The 17,886-nt window shown below is 42.1% G+C and overlaps 4 protein-coding genes across 6 annotated transcripts; 3 read left to right on the top strand and 1 right to left on the bottom strand.

Moving 5' to 3' along the window:
* Nucleotides 1-251: 251 nt before the first annotated feature.
* Nucleotides 252-3,979, bottom strand: chrac1 (chromatin accessibility complex subunit 1). Its single transcript, XM_031729471.2, has 3 exons — nucleotides 3,736-3,979; nucleotides 3,489-3,615; nucleotides 252-1,185 (listed from the first exon to the last, which is right to left on the bottom strand). The coding sequence occupies exons 1-3, from the start codon at nucleotides 3,892-3,894 to the stop codon at nucleotides 1,103-1,105; spliced, it is 369 nt and encodes a 122-aa protein (XP_031585331.1). The 5' UTR covers nucleotides 3,895-3,979; the 3' UTR covers nucleotides 252-1,102.
* Nucleotides 3,980-4,596: 617 nt separating this feature from the next.
* On the top strand, nucleotides 4,597-7,407 carry gatad1 (GATA zinc finger domain containing 1). Its single transcript, XM_031729470.2, has 5 exons — nucleotides 4,597-5,053; nucleotides 5,904-6,026; nucleotides 6,109-6,168; nucleotides 6,299-6,482; nucleotides 6,570-7,407. Exons 1-5 carry the CDS (start codon nucleotides 4,874-4,876, stop codon nucleotides 6,758-6,760), a joined length of 738 nt encoding a protein of 245 aa, XP_031585330.1. The 5' UTR covers nucleotides 4,597-4,873; the 3' UTR covers nucleotides 6,761-7,407.
* A 427-nt stretch (nucleotides 7,408-7,834) lies between these two features.
* On the top strand, nucleotides 7,835-15,458 carry LOC116312073 (protein naked cuticle homolog 2). 3 transcript variants are annotated; one of them, XM_039606006.1, is made up of 10 exons: nucleotides 7,835-7,981; nucleotides 8,086-8,112; nucleotides 8,218-8,288; nucleotides 11,979-12,033; nucleotides 12,276-12,382; nucleotides 13,410-13,505; nucleotides 13,605-13,740; nucleotides 13,862-14,005; nucleotides 14,143-14,590; nucleotides 15,333-15,458. In XM_039606006.1, the coding sequence occupies exons 1-9, from the start codon at nucleotides 7,957-7,959 to the stop codon at nucleotides 14,562-14,564; spliced, it is 1,083 nt and encodes a 360-aa protein (XP_039461940.1). In that variant the 5' UTR covers nucleotides 7,835-7,956; the 3' UTR covers nucleotides 14,565-14,590; nucleotides 15,333-15,458. The 3 variants fall into 3 exon arrangements, with proteins under 3 accessions (XP_039461940.1, XP_031585287.1, XP_031585286.1); XM_031729427.2 differs by lacking the exon at nucleotides 15,333-15,458 and adding an exon at nucleotides 15,100-15,233 and having other exon boundaries at nucleotides 12,276-12,373; XM_031729426.2 differs by lacking the exon at nucleotides 15,333-15,458 and adding an exon at nucleotides 15,100-15,233.
* On the top strand, nucleotides 15,209-17,880 carry lrrc14b (leucine rich repeat containing 14B). Its single transcript, XM_031729425.2, has 3 exons — nucleotides 15,209-15,500; nucleotides 15,622-16,250; nucleotides 16,972-17,880. Exons 1-3 carry the CDS (start codon nucleotides 15,225-15,227, stop codon nucleotides 17,648-17,650), a joined length of 1,584 nt encoding a protein of 527 aa, XP_031585285.1. The 5' UTR covers nucleotides 15,209-15,224; the 3' UTR covers nucleotides 17,651-17,880.
* The last annotated feature ends 6 nt before the right edge of the window (nucleotides 17,881-17,886 follow it).

The following is a 17,886-nucleotide window of genomic DNA, read 5'->3' as shown; positions in this document are numbered from 1 at the left end:
TGGTTTAGCTTTTGTTAAAGAAACGATGACACAGTATAATAGGTCAAATAAAAATCGTAAAAGAGGGCATTTTTTCTTCTTACCATGGCTCTATATTACCTGCATGCAAAGCTATGAAGATGTCATGGTCACATTAAACCTCTAAACTGCAGGAAACACGAGGAGCTCAGAGGAGAGTAAGCGAGTGGTTTAACACACCAAATTCATAAACTGCAGTATTACAAAAAATGTAAAAAACGTTCAGAGCAAAATGAGACAGCATGAATTTTTATTTTAATATCAAATCTAAACCACACATTTGTAAATACACAGATGGCGGTATGCCGTCTAAGCTGAAACACTTTAAATATTTACATCTGTTAGAGTCTGAGATTTTATTTTGAACTTCAGAGCATGTTCAGTTGTTTTGTAGTTTTTCAGTTCTAGTAAATTTCAAGTTCTCTACAGTCAAATCAAAACACGAATATATGGTTAACAGTAGCAACAGCACATCTGAGTTTGAGATCAATGTTTCACAGCACCTCTAAAATAAAGTTTTCACTCACTTTTATTTTTTTTAAGCCAACAGTAACACAGGAGCTAAGACATCTGCGCTCCAGCTGTGTGGGCTGGATTTCCATGTCTCAGCTACTCACGTGGAACAAGTCCGTACTGGCCCGTTATGCAGAAACATTTCTGATAACGGTGCACGTAAATCAAGCAGCCCAATTAAGTCAGTGCTACCCGGGAACCTCCATAAACAGTCTAAGTACACAAGCTTATATGCAAACTTGTTCTGAACTCCTGTTTGCATCATATATTAGTAATGACAGTAATTTAGCTCACACAAAATATATCTGTCAGTTTGCAGAAAAGGATCGCTGAACTTCATTTACAGTTGGGGGGGGGGGGGTGTTGAAATTTGAGTCTTCACTTGATTTCACATTGACCCCGTGTGGGTTTGCTTTTAGTTCCATGTCCTCTAACTTCTTACAAAAGCCCTGAAGATGAACTTGAGAGTTCAAGTGTCTTTTACCGACGGTCACTTTGCTTTCGGCGACAGGCTGGACGAGTAGATGTGATAACATCTGTCCAGATGGAAAATGTGGACCATCCACCTGTTTCAGTAATCAGCTCCTTCTTCTTCTTGCATTTGCTCCAAAGAGTTGAGGTAATCTTGAGCCAAGATCTTCTTAGGCAGAATATCTGTCCAGGAAAACAAAGCAAATTTTTTTTAAAAATGCATAGTTGAAGGAAAAGATCTCATTTTTTGTTGCTGGTCAGTGAGTGATATTAACACAAGAGTATTAGGAAGACTCAGATGGTTTTAACTTGGCTGTCAAAGAGTCGACACACTGCACAGCTGCACTAAAATTTACTTTCACATGAATGTTTAAGCTTCTGTATATTTAAAATCCATCTGATATTTCACTTTTTATAGATTATAACAAACTGTTTACAAAATGTTTTTACAGAAAAGCCATTTTTAAAACCTTGACATCATCATATGTCCAGAAGACACATGCTGAGCACAAGTGGCTCCGCGGTGTAGTGTTTAACATGTTCGCCTTACAAAGCCTCGACAGAAGGGTACACAATCTGGTGTACACCTAGTCTCTGCCCCCAGCCTGGATAAATGGCTAGAAGGAAAGCATCAGGAAGGGCAGCCAGTGTAATTCTGTGCCAAATCAAACATGCACGCTCTGGTGACCTCTCCCAAAACAACTGAGCAGCCAGAAGTACCGCAGATATCACAGGCAAAACGAGCAGCAACATGCCCGAGCATTTCCACCTTAAACCCCCTGAATCGCTGGATTCAGACAGCCCGGCGTTCAAAAGTAACAAAGCAGTGAGTGAGTGTGAGCTGTTTGGATACAGACCCAAGAACACCACAGGAGATAAAATGAAGTTATGAGAGAGATAAAACTCTTACTGATGGTGTTTAAGGGTTAAAGCAGTGCCTGAGAGACTTAAAAACAGTGCTACTTTAAATAATCCTTAAAGTAAAGCTGGCTAAACTAACTCATCCTTTCTTGAAGGTTACAACTTTTGATTTTTGTTAAAACTGTTAAAATGAGTTTTAGTTTTATGGAGATTTTAGAGCCTTTTTGTTTATACTACATCATACCAAGCAGTGTTTCTAATACTTATTCTTTTCTTAATCAGTTAATTTAATTATTTTTTTTATTAATCGATTAATCTGGTCTTCTTGTGTTCAGCTGGTGGAGGTACTGTCAGCTGCTCCCTTATTTCCTAAGGGATAACCAGAGCGGATTGATCTGCGTGTTTGATTTGGTACAAATGTTTTAACAGATGCCGTTCCTGATGTACCCCTCCTGCTTATGCTTAATTTATGGAATCATGTCCGTTTGTTATTGTATTTGACCACAGAGATCATACAGACAGGGGCTGTCAACCAATGCTCGCTTTGCAAGGGTCACATGTTAACAGGCAGGCCAGGAGCGGGAGAAGCATGAGGAGAAAAAACATCAAAGATCAAAAATACAGAATAAAAAGCACAGACAATGTCTGGAGTGGACACTTTTGATTGCTTTTAACACTCAGTTTCTCTTTGGGTTTTTGTATGTTGTAACTTCACTCTTTTCCACAGCCAGCTGACGGACCATCAACAGCACAAGAAAGACCCACAGACCGGTTACATGACATGTTTTTGATGCATCTGACAGCAGATGCTCTCTGCAGGTAGACAGGTAGTTTGAAGCTGCCAGTGGACTGCAAATATGCTACCGCAGCTCAACCAGGTTTTGCCCTTTAGACTTCTGCGATGATTTTTTGTAGAGCCTACAGGGTAATGTACTTAAGTGGTTGACGCTGTTACCAGTCTTGATGCTTTTGTGGTGTTTTGTGTGTTTATTACTTGAGGGTGGTGTCCCAGTGTTTTATATGCAGTACCAGCTATCACAGAAACAAATAAAATGCTATTTTTTCTCCTTTTTGTTGTGGTCAGTTATTTCCTGTTTTTGTATTTCTTTTTGGAAACAAACATATTTGTCCCTTACAGTGGACCTGAGAGGTGCAGCTAGAAGTGCACAAAACACAACAAAAGCAATTTAGGGGAGACAATAACGTGATGGAACAGCTGTTACATTTCTAGGGTGGCGTTTCTATGGTGTTGATTTGAAACAGAAGCATAAATCCCTTGAAACTGCAAACACACGACCACAACTGAACCACAGTTTCCCCATTTATCTACATTTGCTGATGCTGGGTTATGTTACTACCTTAAACACTCTAATAATCCAAAGTCTGATCAGTTATCATTACAGTAGTTCTTAGACTGTGGGTGAAGCCACTGCAGGTAGGTTCAGACATCGTGTGAAACAGGAAATTAATCGATTATTCGGACGTTGTGTGAGTCAGTGCGTAGAGCAACGGCAGGAGTATTAATTCACTGTTCCTAACAATCTGGACTCTGTGCAGTCTGAGGTATAATCTGTAACCAGCTGGTGCATCATAGGGCCGCTGAGATGCCTGCAGGTGCTTCTTACCTGTGAGAAAATGGAAAGTCTCTGTCTCCTGAGCAGTGTTGGCCAGGTCGCTGTACGACAGGGTGTTTGATTCCTTCCCTGAGCCGTTGTTGAAGGAGGATAGAGCCAGGTGTTGTACAAACAGCTCCTAAAACAATAATAACAGGAGACAGACACAAACGCGCTGCTTCAGCTCACATGCCCTAGACAAGCTAACGGTGCTAAAAGTGTTAGCAAATGAATGAGCTGCGGATGAGGTTTAGCTTACTGTAGCTTTGGTGGTGAGGAAAAGAGCGTCCTGGTTGATACTGGAGACATCAGGGGAGCTCTTCATGATCAGCCTCACCCTGGATATCGGCAGAGAGATCGGCTTTTTGCTGCCTGACGCTTGGTCGTCTTTACCTGAGCTGTTTTGAGACATCTTCATAAGAGCAGGGCGCGAGACAAGCGGAACTTCCAAGTATTGTTTTGAACTGTGACGCGGTTTGTTTCTTCTTCGTCTGACCAGATTAAAACCGTCTGGCGGACTCGACGCTGTAACATCGCCTCCTGCCGGAGAGGCTGGTTTTTACAAGCTGACACACACACACACACACACACACACACACACACACACACACACACACACACACACACACATATAATTAAAATATTTATCTTTTATCTTTGTACACGGATGGATGAATGAATGGAAATTTGTTGTAACTTTGTTACAGCAGGATAATGAATAAAAATAGTACAACTTACAATAAATAAATAGCAGTGTCACAGGTGCATAGTGAGGACATTATACATCAAAATTTACATATACAACAATGATTTCAAAAAAGCGGAAAAAGTAAAAGAAAAATTAAGTTAGTAAAAAGTGGAAAGGTAAGACTCATTTTGTGCAAGCGGGCAAATTAATAAATAATTTGTACATTATGCATCTGAGAAAAACAGCTAAACATATTACCTACTCATTGTGTTGTTTTAACCAATCGTAATTTATCACTACCACAACACGATTGGTTTAAATTAATCAACATCTTCACACTCTCACAAGCTCACTTGCCTCTTTAAACGTTGTGTCCTCCAGTCCAGTGGCGTCGCGTGATTTAGTCCTGTACCTAAATCTAAACCAAAGAAGAAGAACTGATGGCAGGCGCCAGCGCAGAAGAAGAATGGTGCCGCTAGTAGTGGCTATAAATGGGCTACAGATATAAACAATCCAGGTTTCTGATCAATTTGGCTGTTCTCGCAAGTAACTCAGAGCCATACCTGTTTGTTTAAAGTCGAAGTGCCACAGAAGGAAGATTTCAGCCTCCCTGCCGGAGTCACAGCCACGCAAACGGAGCATCTTCATCCTATCACTGAGTTCTGTGTCGTTTCTTCGCCCGCCGGCGTCGTTTTAAGAAGCGGCCACGATGCCGCTGGGTTTGAAACCATGTTGCGCCGTTTGCAAGACTAATTCTTCCTCGATGTGGAAGAAAGGAAACCAGGGAGAGATCCTGTGTAACAGCTGCACGGGAAAGAGCGCCAGCGGCGGGGCGTCAGGACCCTCCCTGTCCTCCATCACTCAGCCCAGCAATGGCGGAGGGAAACAGGTCAGTGAAACCCAGTGTTTCTAGGTTAGAGCCAGGCCTGTTTGTGATGGTGTAAAGCCTCATGAGTTTGTCTTCAGGCGCGGTTCTTGCTCTGTTTTAGACTGCTGGAGCTGTGTGCAGACATTGCAGCTGCATCATTCACAGATAATCCTACTGGGAAAATATAATAGCGCTCCCGGAGACCACACTCAGCTGAAATAGGAAGGTTTTCTATTTCAGTTTAAATACTCAGGATCACTGTCTGTGGGAATTTTTTCTAAAGTTATTAGAAGAGCACAGGTCTCATTTCGAGACTGTAGTCTTCACTGTTCATGTGTAAAACAGTTTAGCAGTTTAACAGAAACAAGCCGGTGTGACTCCAGGAGTTTTAAATGTGGTGTTGCAGATTTGATCATAATAATTGGCTGAGAAAGCACTGGGCACAACTTTCAGGCTCTTGTGCAGCAGCCTGTGCCCAAATACAGATGGCAGAACATAAAAAGTGATGGTTCAAATGAAAGTCATTTTTGTTCTACAAAGTGAAAGTATTTAAATCTTTAAATGAGAGGCGAAACATCTCAACAAACCCCCAAGATCATTTAAACCCTTATTTTTAAGTAAAATTGGTAATATAGCAGTCTGTTATCAAGTGAAATCCAACTTAAAGGGTAAAACTATATGCCTTAAACATTACATAGCTTCACATTTTACTGAAATATTTTTCATATTAAGTGATTAATCAGTTAACTAACAAACAAACTGGTAGTTGTTAGTACTGGTCTTAGTATTGTCTCATTGTTTATTTTTCTTCATCTTCTTCAACTGACAAGCTGCAGTCAATTGTCCGATCCCTTCTTGTGTTTGTCTATAGTCCAAGCAGGAGATCCACAGAAGGTCTGCACGTCTGAGAAGCACCAAGTACAAAGCTCCTGCATCGGAGAAAAAAGTCTCAACCAAAGGAAAAGGACGACGACACATATTTAAACTCAAAAATGTAAGTTTGATCATGTAAATTAGATTTTTCTTCTTTCTTTTCGAGTTCATGCGTTTGACCCTTGTGTGTGCCAACCTTTCAGCCAATCAAAGCACCAGAATCCGTAGCGACTATCATCACGTCAGAATCCATATTTTATAAGGTACGGTGTTTATTGTTGCCAGGCATGAGAAACAATACTTTCACTTAAAATTGCTCTGATCTTTTCAAAGCATTAATTATATCACTGCTTTAATAAACCTTAATCCTTTATCACTGTCAATATATCACAGGGTGTATACTACCAGATAGGAGACGTGATTAAGGTAACAGATGAAGAAGACGGGAAGCCTTACTACGCTCAGATTCGAGGCTTTGTGCAGGATCAGTACTGTGAAAAAAGTGCAGCACTGACGTGGCTCATCCCCACTCAAGCCAGCCCAAAGGACCAGTTCGATCCTGGCACTTATATTGTTGGTGAGCAGTTATTCTGGATCATGCAGTGCTCTAATGGAATTTGTTCATTTAAGCTTTAAAAAAACAAACAAACATGTTTTGCAATAGGTCCAGAGGAGGATCTGCCAAGAAAGATGGAGTATTTGGAGTTTGTGTGCCACGCCCCCTCTGAGTACTTCAAGTCTCGGAGCACCCCATTCCCTACTATCCCAATACGACCAGAAAAAGGCTATATCTGGACCCACATAGGACCCACACCGGCCCACACTGTCAAAGAGTCTGTCAGTGCCAGCAGTTAGTGGGACTGTGATTAAAGACATGGACTCTGTTTTTAAAGAAATAAATGTACATTCACATCATGCTAGTGCAGGGTCTGCAGTTGCCGGCACATCAGCAGAGTATCTGCAGTGGTAGATGTTGCAGTCAGTGGAGGTTTAAATGTAAATAAAGTTTAAATGTAATAAACGCTGATATCTGGGAGGACTGTGTCATCTGTGAGGATACAGGACGGTCTGAAATGTGACATTTGTTTTTAGTGACGCCTAGCAACAGGAGCGACGGGTCTTTCAATGACTAGTAACAGGAAGAAGCATCACAAATGAGACACCCCCCGAATTACATCAAACTTGGCACTGCCTCAGTCCATACACCCGCCAAGTTTGAAGGAGAAGAGACGAAAAATGCATACAGAGATTCCTTCATTTATTAAGAAGATAATGATTTTGGAGTTTTCTGCTCATTAATTCACATTTCAAGGCGAGTTGTAAGTTGATGGTAAGGATGTGTCTTATTGCTTTGTGAACAAGTTATTCACAAGCTGTGATGCTGAAACGTATGGAAACTTGTTTACGCCACTTTTTTTTTTTTTTTTCCAGTGGCAGAAACAAGTTTCCATAGAAATGTTACTTTTGTATTTGATAATAAACAAAAAGCTCTTTTCCATCACTACTGTTGCCTGTGATTTGTCTTTTGTTCCTTAAAAAAATGATACAAATAAATGTTTAAAAAAACATTAACAAAGAGATCTGATTGTTTTTTGTTTTAGCATCCTGATTAAACAAATGTCACGTTTGATTTATGTCAAAATGTTAGAGACTGGTGGTGTCTAAAGACTGGAATGAACCCACTTGTGTCAGTGAAGCTCTGACCGTGAACGTCTCATTGAAAAGTCTTTAAGTCGGTGGTTTGTGTCCGTTTCTCAGTCGGATGCTGTCCAGAGTTGTTTAAACGCGCACACAATAAAAACAGTTACTTTGATTTACAGACGTAAGGTTGGGTCACGTGTATCACAGATCTCTAACCAATCAAACCGAATTTAACCGAAGCAGGAAGTGCGCGGCAGTCATCCCTCTCTCTGCCTGTGCACTCTTGGATAAACGTCTCGGTGAAACTTTGGAGTAGTCGGTGAAATTCCCAGTCCGCGAAAACTCTTCCTCATGTCTTGAGTTATTTTTCCTTTCTGGGCTGGACATGGTGAACATTTCTTGATCACAGTATGGGCAAATTCCAGTCCAAACACGGTGAGAAGTTACATCTAGTTAGCTTCTTTTTTTATTATTATTAGAAATGAAATACTTGAAATGTCTTATCACTAGCGCTCACTGTCATCTCATTATTTGGGCAGCTTCGAAGCCCAGGCAGAGTCCAGAAGGTAAGACAGAAAAGACACATGCTTTCATAGCTCATTTGTACATGAATTTATTAATATTTTTTCTTTTCTTTAAAAAAAATAAATGGTTGTTTTTATCCTCTACAGGACGGAGTTTGGCTTCCAGTGTGCTGAGAGAGTCGCAGAGTAGCCACATATGCAGAAGAAAGCTGACAGAGGTAATGAGTTTTGTAATTGTTCTTAACCAATTCTAAAAAAGCTAAACCTATAACTCGCTCACGTCAGGTACGTTTCCTGTATCACTGCGCTGATCTGGTGCTGACAGAAAAGAGGTTAGACCTGAAGCTGGTGCAGTAATGCCCGGGTACTATTCAGCTCCGGAAACCAGCCAGGTTTTACTAGTAATTTCGGTAATAATGTAGGGCCCAAAAAGCAAAATCATATTTTGTGTAAGCTGCTTTCAACAAATAAATAAATGCACATGAGGCAACATTAAAGCCAAATACATGTGTTCTTATGGTGCAGAAAAAAACCGCACTGCCTCTTTAAACGCCTTTAACGCAGCATCCAGGGCTTCATTTCAGTCGTGCCAGCTTGGGGACAAACTGCTCACATCTATCCAGGAGACATAAAAGATGTTTGGGAGGTGGTCGTTTATTTATTTCTCCACCCTTCCTCCTCCATCTCTATAAAGAGACTTCCAAGTCTGTGAAGTTCAGCACACCCACCCCCCTCCAGACAGCGAGGTCTTTATGCCCAACTTTACTGAGGGGGAAAAAGAGAAAAAAGAAAAAAAAAATCCACATCTGGGACTGCTTTCCTGCCCCAGCCAGACGGGTGAGGGTGTGAGGTGGGGTGTTTGGGGCTGGAGTGGGTGAAGTGTGGCTGTTGCATTGCATAAATGGCATCAAGTGTAATAATGTTTTTTTTAATTTGTTGCTTCTTTGCCCACCTGATTAAAAACACTGATTTCATTTGTCTTACACACTTTAAGGACAGAAAATTCACTGATCCAGCTTTTCAAGTGTTTGATCTCTTGATGTCTTTGGGTATAACTTGTTATTTTAAGGCCAATAAAGTCTGGAGCTCAGGACAATATTTGCACAGGGCTGCTGTAAGAAAAAAAAGTTCTGGAAAGTTCTGCAGTTTGGAAAAAGATGTTGACTCTGCCAAGATGTTTAAAGGGCTGTGGTGGAGGTTCTGCACTCGGAGCACTTCCTGCGATTACATTTTCCAACCTAATGTAGTTTTATTCCCCATGACACCACTGCTGTGAAGTGGTAATGTCAAAAACATCTCTTTTTCTAAAAGATGACTCCGTTTTTTGCATCGTTGTTAGAAAGATGTTTCCGTGTCACAGTTTTCGCAGAGGTGACAGATTAAAGACGGTTTTTAGAAGCTGGAACTATTTTGTAGAGATAACTAAACAATGAAGTCTTTTATGTGCAACGTTCGATGTATCCAGTGAGGGGGAAAAGCGCCGTGGGTAAAAATTTAAAACACGCAGACTCATTAGATGAATGTTTACATACCTGTCAAGTACCACTGACGCAGGCTCAGGTGTTGACAGGTTGACTCTCTAAAGAACGCACAAACCTGTTTCCTTTCCTATGATCTTTCCGTCGAGTATGTGTGCAGAAAAGAGGCTGAATAATTACAGTTTAAAGTAAGTGTTGGCATACTGAGCAGAAAAGGCGTGGTGAGTTTAACTTTGAAGTTCAAAGAAAACAATCCTTTCTAGTTTTTTGTTTAGACAGAGAATCCAAACTTCTGTTCTTTTCAAAATAATGTGTTCAAAGTGTGGATTTTGTGATTATATTTCCATCCCGCAAGCTGATTATAGACCAAACAGTCTGAGTTTGTTCACTTACATTCCTCAAATTAAAATCTACCAAATGTGAAGTTGTTTTAGTTGCTTAGCTAAATGTTCAAAATACCAGATTGATAGAAGCAGCTCAATGTGAACTATCTGTAAACATGTAAATATGCATTAGTATACAGTCATGTGATAAAGAGGGTTTACACAGGACTCTGTTCAGTTGTGCAGGAAAACTAAGTCCACACTTACCGGCCGGGAGCTGCCAATTAAATGCATCTGATTAGCTGATCAAGCGAGTTTGAGCACCTCTAAAAACAGACATTTGGCCGGTTTGCTGGTCTGGAGCATTCAGGTGTGTTCTAACGCAATGCCAAGGAGGAAAGATGTCATCAGTGATGTTAAGGAAACTTGTTGATGTCCATCAGTCTGGGAGGAGTTAAAAAGCCATTTCCAAACAGTTTAAGGTCATCATTCTAAACCTAATGGAAAACATTCACGATAGCTGTCAATCTTCCCAGGAGTGGATGCCTCAGCATATTCACCCTAAAGTCAGACCGTTCAGTGCTCAGAGAAAAGCCCAAAAAACTTAGTTAGCATGTTAAATGTTATAGCCCATGACAGTACAATTAGAAAAAGACTGAAAAAGACTGGCTTGTCTGGAAGTGTTTCCAGGAGAAATGCTCTTCTTTGCAAAAAGAACATGGCTGCACAACTTAGGTTTGCAAAGTTGGACCTCAAAAAACTGCAAGACTTCTGGAAAAATGTCTTTTGGACGGATGAGACCAGAGTGGAGATGTTTGAACATAAAGCACAGCATCACATTGGGAGAAAACCAAACTCAGCATATCAGCACAAACACCTCACACCAACTTTCAAGCACGGTGGTGGAGGGGGGATGGTTTGGGCTTGTTTTGCAGCCACAGGACTCACCACTTTGCAGTCATCAAGTTAACCCTGAATTCCTCTGAATACCAAAGTATTCTAGAGTCAGATGTGAGGCCACATGTCTGAGAGGTAAAGCCTGGCCAAAACTACAACGATCCCCAAAACATCAGCAAACAGAAAAGCAACTGAAGCAATGCTGTAAAGAAGAGTTGGCCAAAATTCCCCCACAACAATCTGTGAGACCACTGAAGTGGTTCTACAGGCTATTAGGTGTGCACCTAGTTGTTTGCAGGCCTGCATAGATGTGCATCAGTTACACATTAGTGAAATGAACTCAAGCTGCTCATGAAATCTGGATGGGCCCATGGACTGACGGGTGATGCCGCCTTCTTTCATTAAAGCTTCACAGCTGGCAGAGCGTGGCAGGATACGCTGGGTGTGTTGCCTGCATTTGAACACGAATGCGGGTGTGCAGACATGCCCACAAATGATCACTCCCTGTGTTGCTCAACTGCATCTGCTGGAGCATCAGTGTGACATCGGTGAGGGACATGTTGGCAGATAAGAGGCTTTTTGTTCCTGTCTTATTTTGTTTTGCACTAGAAGACTAAAGCAGAAAAAGATCCAGTTTCTTAAAGTATTATTTATTAGATATTTTTCAAGTAACAGAAATTGATCCAAGTCCTTTCATCAACCCTGTCTGCTGAGCTGAACATTTGAGAAAACTGTAGGATTTGAAAATTTGAAAATATGTGTAAATTCATACAACTATATAACCGATTTAGAGGATTGAAAGTAAGCTGACTTATAACAGTCAACACATATACAGTGTGTCCTAAACCTGAAGTGCAAAGAGGTCCAGCCAAGACTCAGGATTTAAGTGAGCTTTTTCATCTTCGTGTATTTATGCAAGAAAGCATGAGAAAAGATGTCAACCATTCAAAAACATGCGGGTAAACCGGCTTTTTTCTTCTCTGCAGTGCCGTATGTTTGTGTGATTAAACGTGTGCAAAGTAACCCAAAAGTATTCATACCACTGCTTCGTGTTTTGTGGTTCAAAAAAAGGAAAAATGCACAGATTATTCAACATTGCTCACATCTGGAGATCCATCTTCACGCTCACGGGACAAGAAAATCACTTAATTGCTTCCTCCCACTCTTAAATGTGTCCTCTGATAATTTACACTCTTGACTCTTTCCACAGAACTTGTATGTGGAATTGAGGAAAAGCACTTCTGATCACAACTGCGACATGAAGGGTGAGTGGGCGATCACACGTCATGCTGTTCCCTGTCTAAGGTCTTTAAAGGTTTAATTGTTTAGTGAATGTCATCGGGTTTTATCCACTTAAACGAAACAATGGAACTAGTTCATATGAGACTAAGACAGAGCTTAACATGTGTAATCAGAAAGATACAAGAGAGACCACAATAATTTTAAGTACCCGTAAACTGTGAGTCTGTTAAAAAAGATAATTATGGTGCATTTTTGTGCTGTTTAGTGGTTCTGCCACCAGAAGAAGAGAAGACGCCTGATAAAGGGACCAATTTTCACTTCGAGTGCAAGAAGGAAACAAAGAGGAGGAGCAGCCGTGCTACTGTGAGTGAGGTAACTGGTAACCTCGTTATTCGATATTCAAATAACGTTATAATATAGTATAATTGTAGCAACTGGTGTGTATTCAGATTTTGGTTTTACAAGACTGCTGGGGTTGGGTGCCGTGACTTCGTGGAGTTTTCTGGGAAAACGTGATGACACGACTCCTTCTGACTGTGAAGAAGTTGCGCAGAAAAAGCTGCATAAACACCCATTTTAAATATGTATTCTTGAAATGGACTAAACAAACCTGATAAAACATGTTATCTTGTCAGGTTGGTAGCAGGCCGTTATGGAGGATTTTGCTATTTTAAGGGGCTGTAATGTTCTCGCTGGCCATTTTTTTTAGCCATTTAAGTTCTTATATTTATTGAGCCAATCACATGGGAGCAACTCAATGCATTTAGGCACAAAGACATGATGAAGACAACTTTCTAAAGTTGAAAGAGCATCAGAATGAAAAAAGGTGATTTAAGCTACTTAAGCGTAGCATGGTTGTTAGAGAGAGACGGGTGTTTCAGAAACTGCTGATCTGCTGGGATTTTCCAACATGCCATAAGCTGATAGGAAGGCAACGTAATTCAAATAACCAGTCGTATGCAGAAGAGCATCTCTGAACACACGTGTTGAACTGTGAAGGAATGGGCTACAGCAGCAGAAGACCACACCGGGTGCCACTCCTATCAACCAAGAACAGAAATTGTAAAAGGGTAGCTCCATCCTGCCTTTTGTCAGTAGTTTAAGCTGGTGGTGGTGTAATGGTGCGGGGGATATTTTGTCAATATGGACCAAAACCTCTGAAGAATGTTTTCAGCACCCTGTTGAATTTGTGCCATGAAGAATTAAAGCAGCTCTGAAAACAAAAGGGAGTGTAATAGTAAGGTGTACCCAACAACAACAACAACAACAACAACAACAACAAGAAGTCTCATGAGTGTAAATGTAATGAATACATATAATAAGCAAATACACATATTACTGTAAATGATAAACTATGGCATCAGTGTTATTCTGACAGCATGTTCACATATGAACACAGGGCACGGAGGGTAACGTGCTGCCTGGAGACGACTCTCAGCAGGAGTGGACCTTCACACTGTACAATTTTGACAACACAGACGAGGTCACGAAAGAGGTAAGACAGAGGGTTTTGGTTTTTTTTTTTGGTTTTGCTGCTGACATATTTCAGATGTAAAATGTCTCTGTATGCAGTGTGTATGTCTGTGTTCTGCAGGACATGTCCAGCTTGATGCACTCCGTGTTTGAGGTTTTAGAAACATCGGTGAAGCAGCCTTGCAGTGGCACAAGGCCCCTCAGGATCAAGCTAGCTGTAACTTCTTCAAATCATCCAAGCAAGAGCTCAAACACAGGTACGTGTTATTGTGATTTTTAGGATTCAAGGACGCAAAACTAAACAGTTTGTGACCGTCAGGATTTTAATAAGCTTCTAAACTGTCAGCAATGCCAACATCCTGCACTCACTGAAAACAGATGCAGAGCAGGAGCAGAGTGGATCGCAGGAGGCCGGACATCCAATGAGAAGGCTCTTCTGTGTCGATGAAAACAAAGAGCGCAGAAAGCACTACCAGGATCTAGCTGGCATTGAAAACTATGCCTCCAAGTTTGACAATCCAGGTATCATAAAAGCTCCATTAATTCTGTGTGCGTGTGTGTGTGTGTGTGTGTGTGTGTGTGTGTGTGTGTGTGTGTGTGTGTGTGTGTGTGTCCTTTGGAAAATATAGTTATGGGTTTTTTTCTTCTGCTTTTTTTAGACTCACCTCCTCTTCAGCACCATCTAGTGGTGCACTGTGAGAACTCTGTGCATTCTAAGTCACCTCAAGGCCTCCCTGTTGTTCACTCCATAAGAAGCAGATCCATGTGTGATAGGACCAGAGCTGAGAGAAAGTCCTGCAGGTTGCATGGCCGGCACCCTGCTTCGTGGTGCCACCCTACCCAGACTCTCTTTCCAGCCTCCCAGAGCCTCCCGCATCGCTCCCACAGCAGGAAGCTTCACTCCAGGGTACAATATTCTGCCTCGCCCCGTACACACGCTGGCTTCCAGGCACAGCCAGGACAAGACAGGGAGACGCTTTACAGCCTTCAGCCTTCCTGTGGTGTCCCGCTGGCCCAGAGACATGAGCACCATCACTTCCATGAGCATCATCACCATCATCACCACTACCACCCATCATAACCTCATGTGATACACATATAAGACAGGTAAGAGCAGCTTAGTAATATTTTAGCTTAGTCTTCACATTATTCTGGAAAAATTTGCCCCAATACAGATATTATAATGTCAAATGTGAGACACATGCATGCAATAAAGTTGTTTAGACTGTTATTATTTATATGAGGATGTATCTGTTAGTACAGGGGCAGTGACCACAGTATCTCCCCTGACAAAAATCCTTAGTTGCACAACATTTCCCTGCAAGCATGCATCTCTATGTTGTACAAAGTAGTTTGTTTGGAAAAGAAAAGCAGATACATAAAATGAAGTACATGATGGCAAAATAGTTAAAACTGTGTTAAACACCAAACATTTGGTGTGTGAGGAAAGTGAAGCTTCTCGTGAGCATTCAGATGTTGTTCCTGCTAATCTGTCTGGCAAAAGTCGCAAATAGAAACCATGTCCAGCGAAGGACGTGAGACAGCTGTTGCTATTTTTAACCTCAACCCTCTTACCTACCACGCGACCCCTCTGTGCCTCTCTCCTGCCTCACCAGAGCAAAACACCCAGAGAGACAGCAACAGAAGATACCAACGGAGCAGCAGCTACAAAAGAGACGAGACGCTGAATCAAATACGCACCAACACACACAAAAAAAACAGGGATCAAATAACTAAAGACATGAAGTCCCTGCGATTCCTTGCTGCTGAGGGCTTCATTCAGGCTGGTGCGAGAGTTCTGGAAAACCTCACCTATGTGTCTTTTAACCTCTACCCGCTTCTCTTCAAGGCCTGCTACCTCCACGAGCAGGCTGAGGTGCTGCATGCTTTGGTCCAGATGTGGCCTCTTCCTGAACTCAACCTACAAAGACTTCTGGGAAAGACAGCCGACTGTCAGTTAGACCTCACATCTCGCACCTGCCGGCTTTGTCTGGAAGCAATTCTCACCGGCCTAAAGGTACCAAACCAAACACTTTGAATGTACCCCTAATCATTTTCATTTCAGTTGTATTACTGTTGTCATTGCCTTAAAACACTCATGAATAGCCACCTTTAATGTAATATTCTCGTTTTCTTAGGATTACGTGCTGTCTCCCCCGAGGACATATGCCAAGAGCCTTCACACAGTGGACCTGACTGCCCTTAAGGACATTGAGCATCAGGCTTGCCCTTGTAAATCCACCCTGGGTCGATGGGCAAGAACCCAGCTCCTGACAAAACTGTGCTACGAGACCATGGTGGCCATGCAAGATAAGGACGTGTCCCAGTCTGCCTTTGAAACATCTGTTGACGTCCGTCTGAACGGCTTCGTCACAGGCCGCAACTACGAGCTCGTAGCTCAGGCCTTCCTGCTCCTCCGTTACTGTCCCCTGAAGCTTCGCTTTGTTAGTTTTAGGGCAGATTCTCTCACTCTCAAGCAGCTGTTCTATGTTCTTCGCCTAGCAGAGCCAGAGTCCATCACAAAGCTGGAGGTGGTGCACAATATCCCTCTAGAGGCCTCACACCTGGAGGTGCTGCTGTCCAGGGTGGAATTCCCCAAATTACAGTCTCTGACTCTTCCAGCCAGCGCCCTGGATGTCAGGAGGCTCGGCTCTGATGACGAGGATCTGCTGGCCACCATTGGCAACCTGCTGGCACGGCTGAGCAGCCTCACTGAGCTCTATGTTGGTTTTTCTACTCTCACTGGACACCTACGGAGACTGCTCAAGTGAGTACAAGCACAGACAGGGAGCAATAAAGAGAAAGACAACAAGGTGCCCTAATTTTGTCTATTCTTGTAATGCATGCTGATTGTAGACCTGATCAGCAACAACATCAAGAGCTTTAACACAGCTCAAAATACCCACCTTTAACCTTCGTCACTTATACAACAGTGGAAGGTATTTTGTTGTTAAAATTGCTGATGTGGTGCCAGTGCGAGGACAGGTGGCTGCAGGACAAAGACCAGCTGGGTATTCTTCACCTTCAAATGGAAACAGAACAGGAGCGAGTATGCACAGTATAATTTAAGCCAGCTAGATTTTGTAATGTAAAATGTTTTGATGCTCAACAAACAAGGTATAGATGAGCAAAAGCTTACAGCACATTGTTCATAAAATAAATGAGTAGAGACTTTGACAAAAGATTTAATTCTACAAAGATGTACAGATGGGTGACCAACCAACATAGTGTAAAACATTTTCATACTGATGAAGTGGATCTCTACGTTCTGTGTATTTCACTGATTTAAAGTAATGCTTCCCTCTAAGAAAAACGTGCCAGCCTGTAGCATATAAGAGCCACGAATGTTCTCTTTTATCCTTTGTCACCTATTAGCTGTACCTGTTTAAGCATTTCCTGTCCCACTCCTGTCCGACTACAAATTTCTGCCTCTATTAGCATTTCATACCACAGAGTCATTTTCATTTCCCCTTGTTTCCTTCTCACAGTCCTCTCAACACACCTCTACTATGCTTGGAGTTGGCCAACTGCTGCCTGAACCGTGTGGACATGACCTACCTGGCCAACAGTCTCCACAGTGAGACCCTGGTTCACCTTGACATCAGTGGACACAACCTCTTTGACTCTTTCTCCACCCCTGTACACAAATTGCTTAGCAGGAGTTCGGGAACAATGGCGAGATTGGCTCTCGAGGAATGCAACATAAAGGACGAGCACATGGACGCCTTCACTAACGCTCTGGCTTGCTGTCAGCAACTGGAGGAGCTCAGACTTATGGGAAACCCTCTGACCTCTGTTGCTCTGCTTAGGTTATTCTCCACTCTATCTGCAGGGTTTCCCAAGTTAAGGTACATAGAGGCACCTGTGCCCCGTGAATGTTACGCAGACGATGTCACGTATCCTCTGGATGATTCGGTCTTGCTGCGTTACAACAGGGAGCTGTTTCAGGAGATCAGGATACAGCTGATGGCCGTCCTGGAAAGAGCAGGGAGAAACGGGGTGGAAGTGTGCACCCCCATCATGGGGGCCTACGATCCAGACATCAATGAAACCAGTAATGAGCTGGGGGTGTCCATGCTGAAATCTTTTAACGCCGTCATTGGCACTTTTATAGGTACGATAACTGATGCGGACAACAGGAGATCCCAGACTTGGAAAGATGATTGATTTTTACTGTGACTAGTCCTGAGCTCAAAGTCTGCTGCTTCATTCAAGCCCAACACTGTGAAAATAAATCTAGTTTACTGGATCCAACTATAGTTAATACAGGAATTATGTTAGTGTCAACAAATGCTGTTTTCTTCCAGGACTTCCTTATACAAACTAAACAGATGTGCAGTGCAGATAGCTACTATATTGGTTATTGGTGAGATGTTTTATTAGCTGTATATACAGTGCATGTT

This window comes from Oreochromis aureus, linkage group 22 (assembly GCF_013358895.1).
Source record: "Oreochromis aureus strain Israel breed Guangdong linkage group 22, ZZ_aureus, whole genome shotgun sequence".
Classification (NCBI taxonomy): domain Eukaryota; kingdom Metazoa; phylum Chordata; class Actinopteri; order Cichliformes; family Cichlidae; genus Oreochromis; species Oreochromis aureus.
Note: the sequence above shows the minus strand (reverse complement) of the source record. Positions and strands in the feature narration are given on the sequence as shown.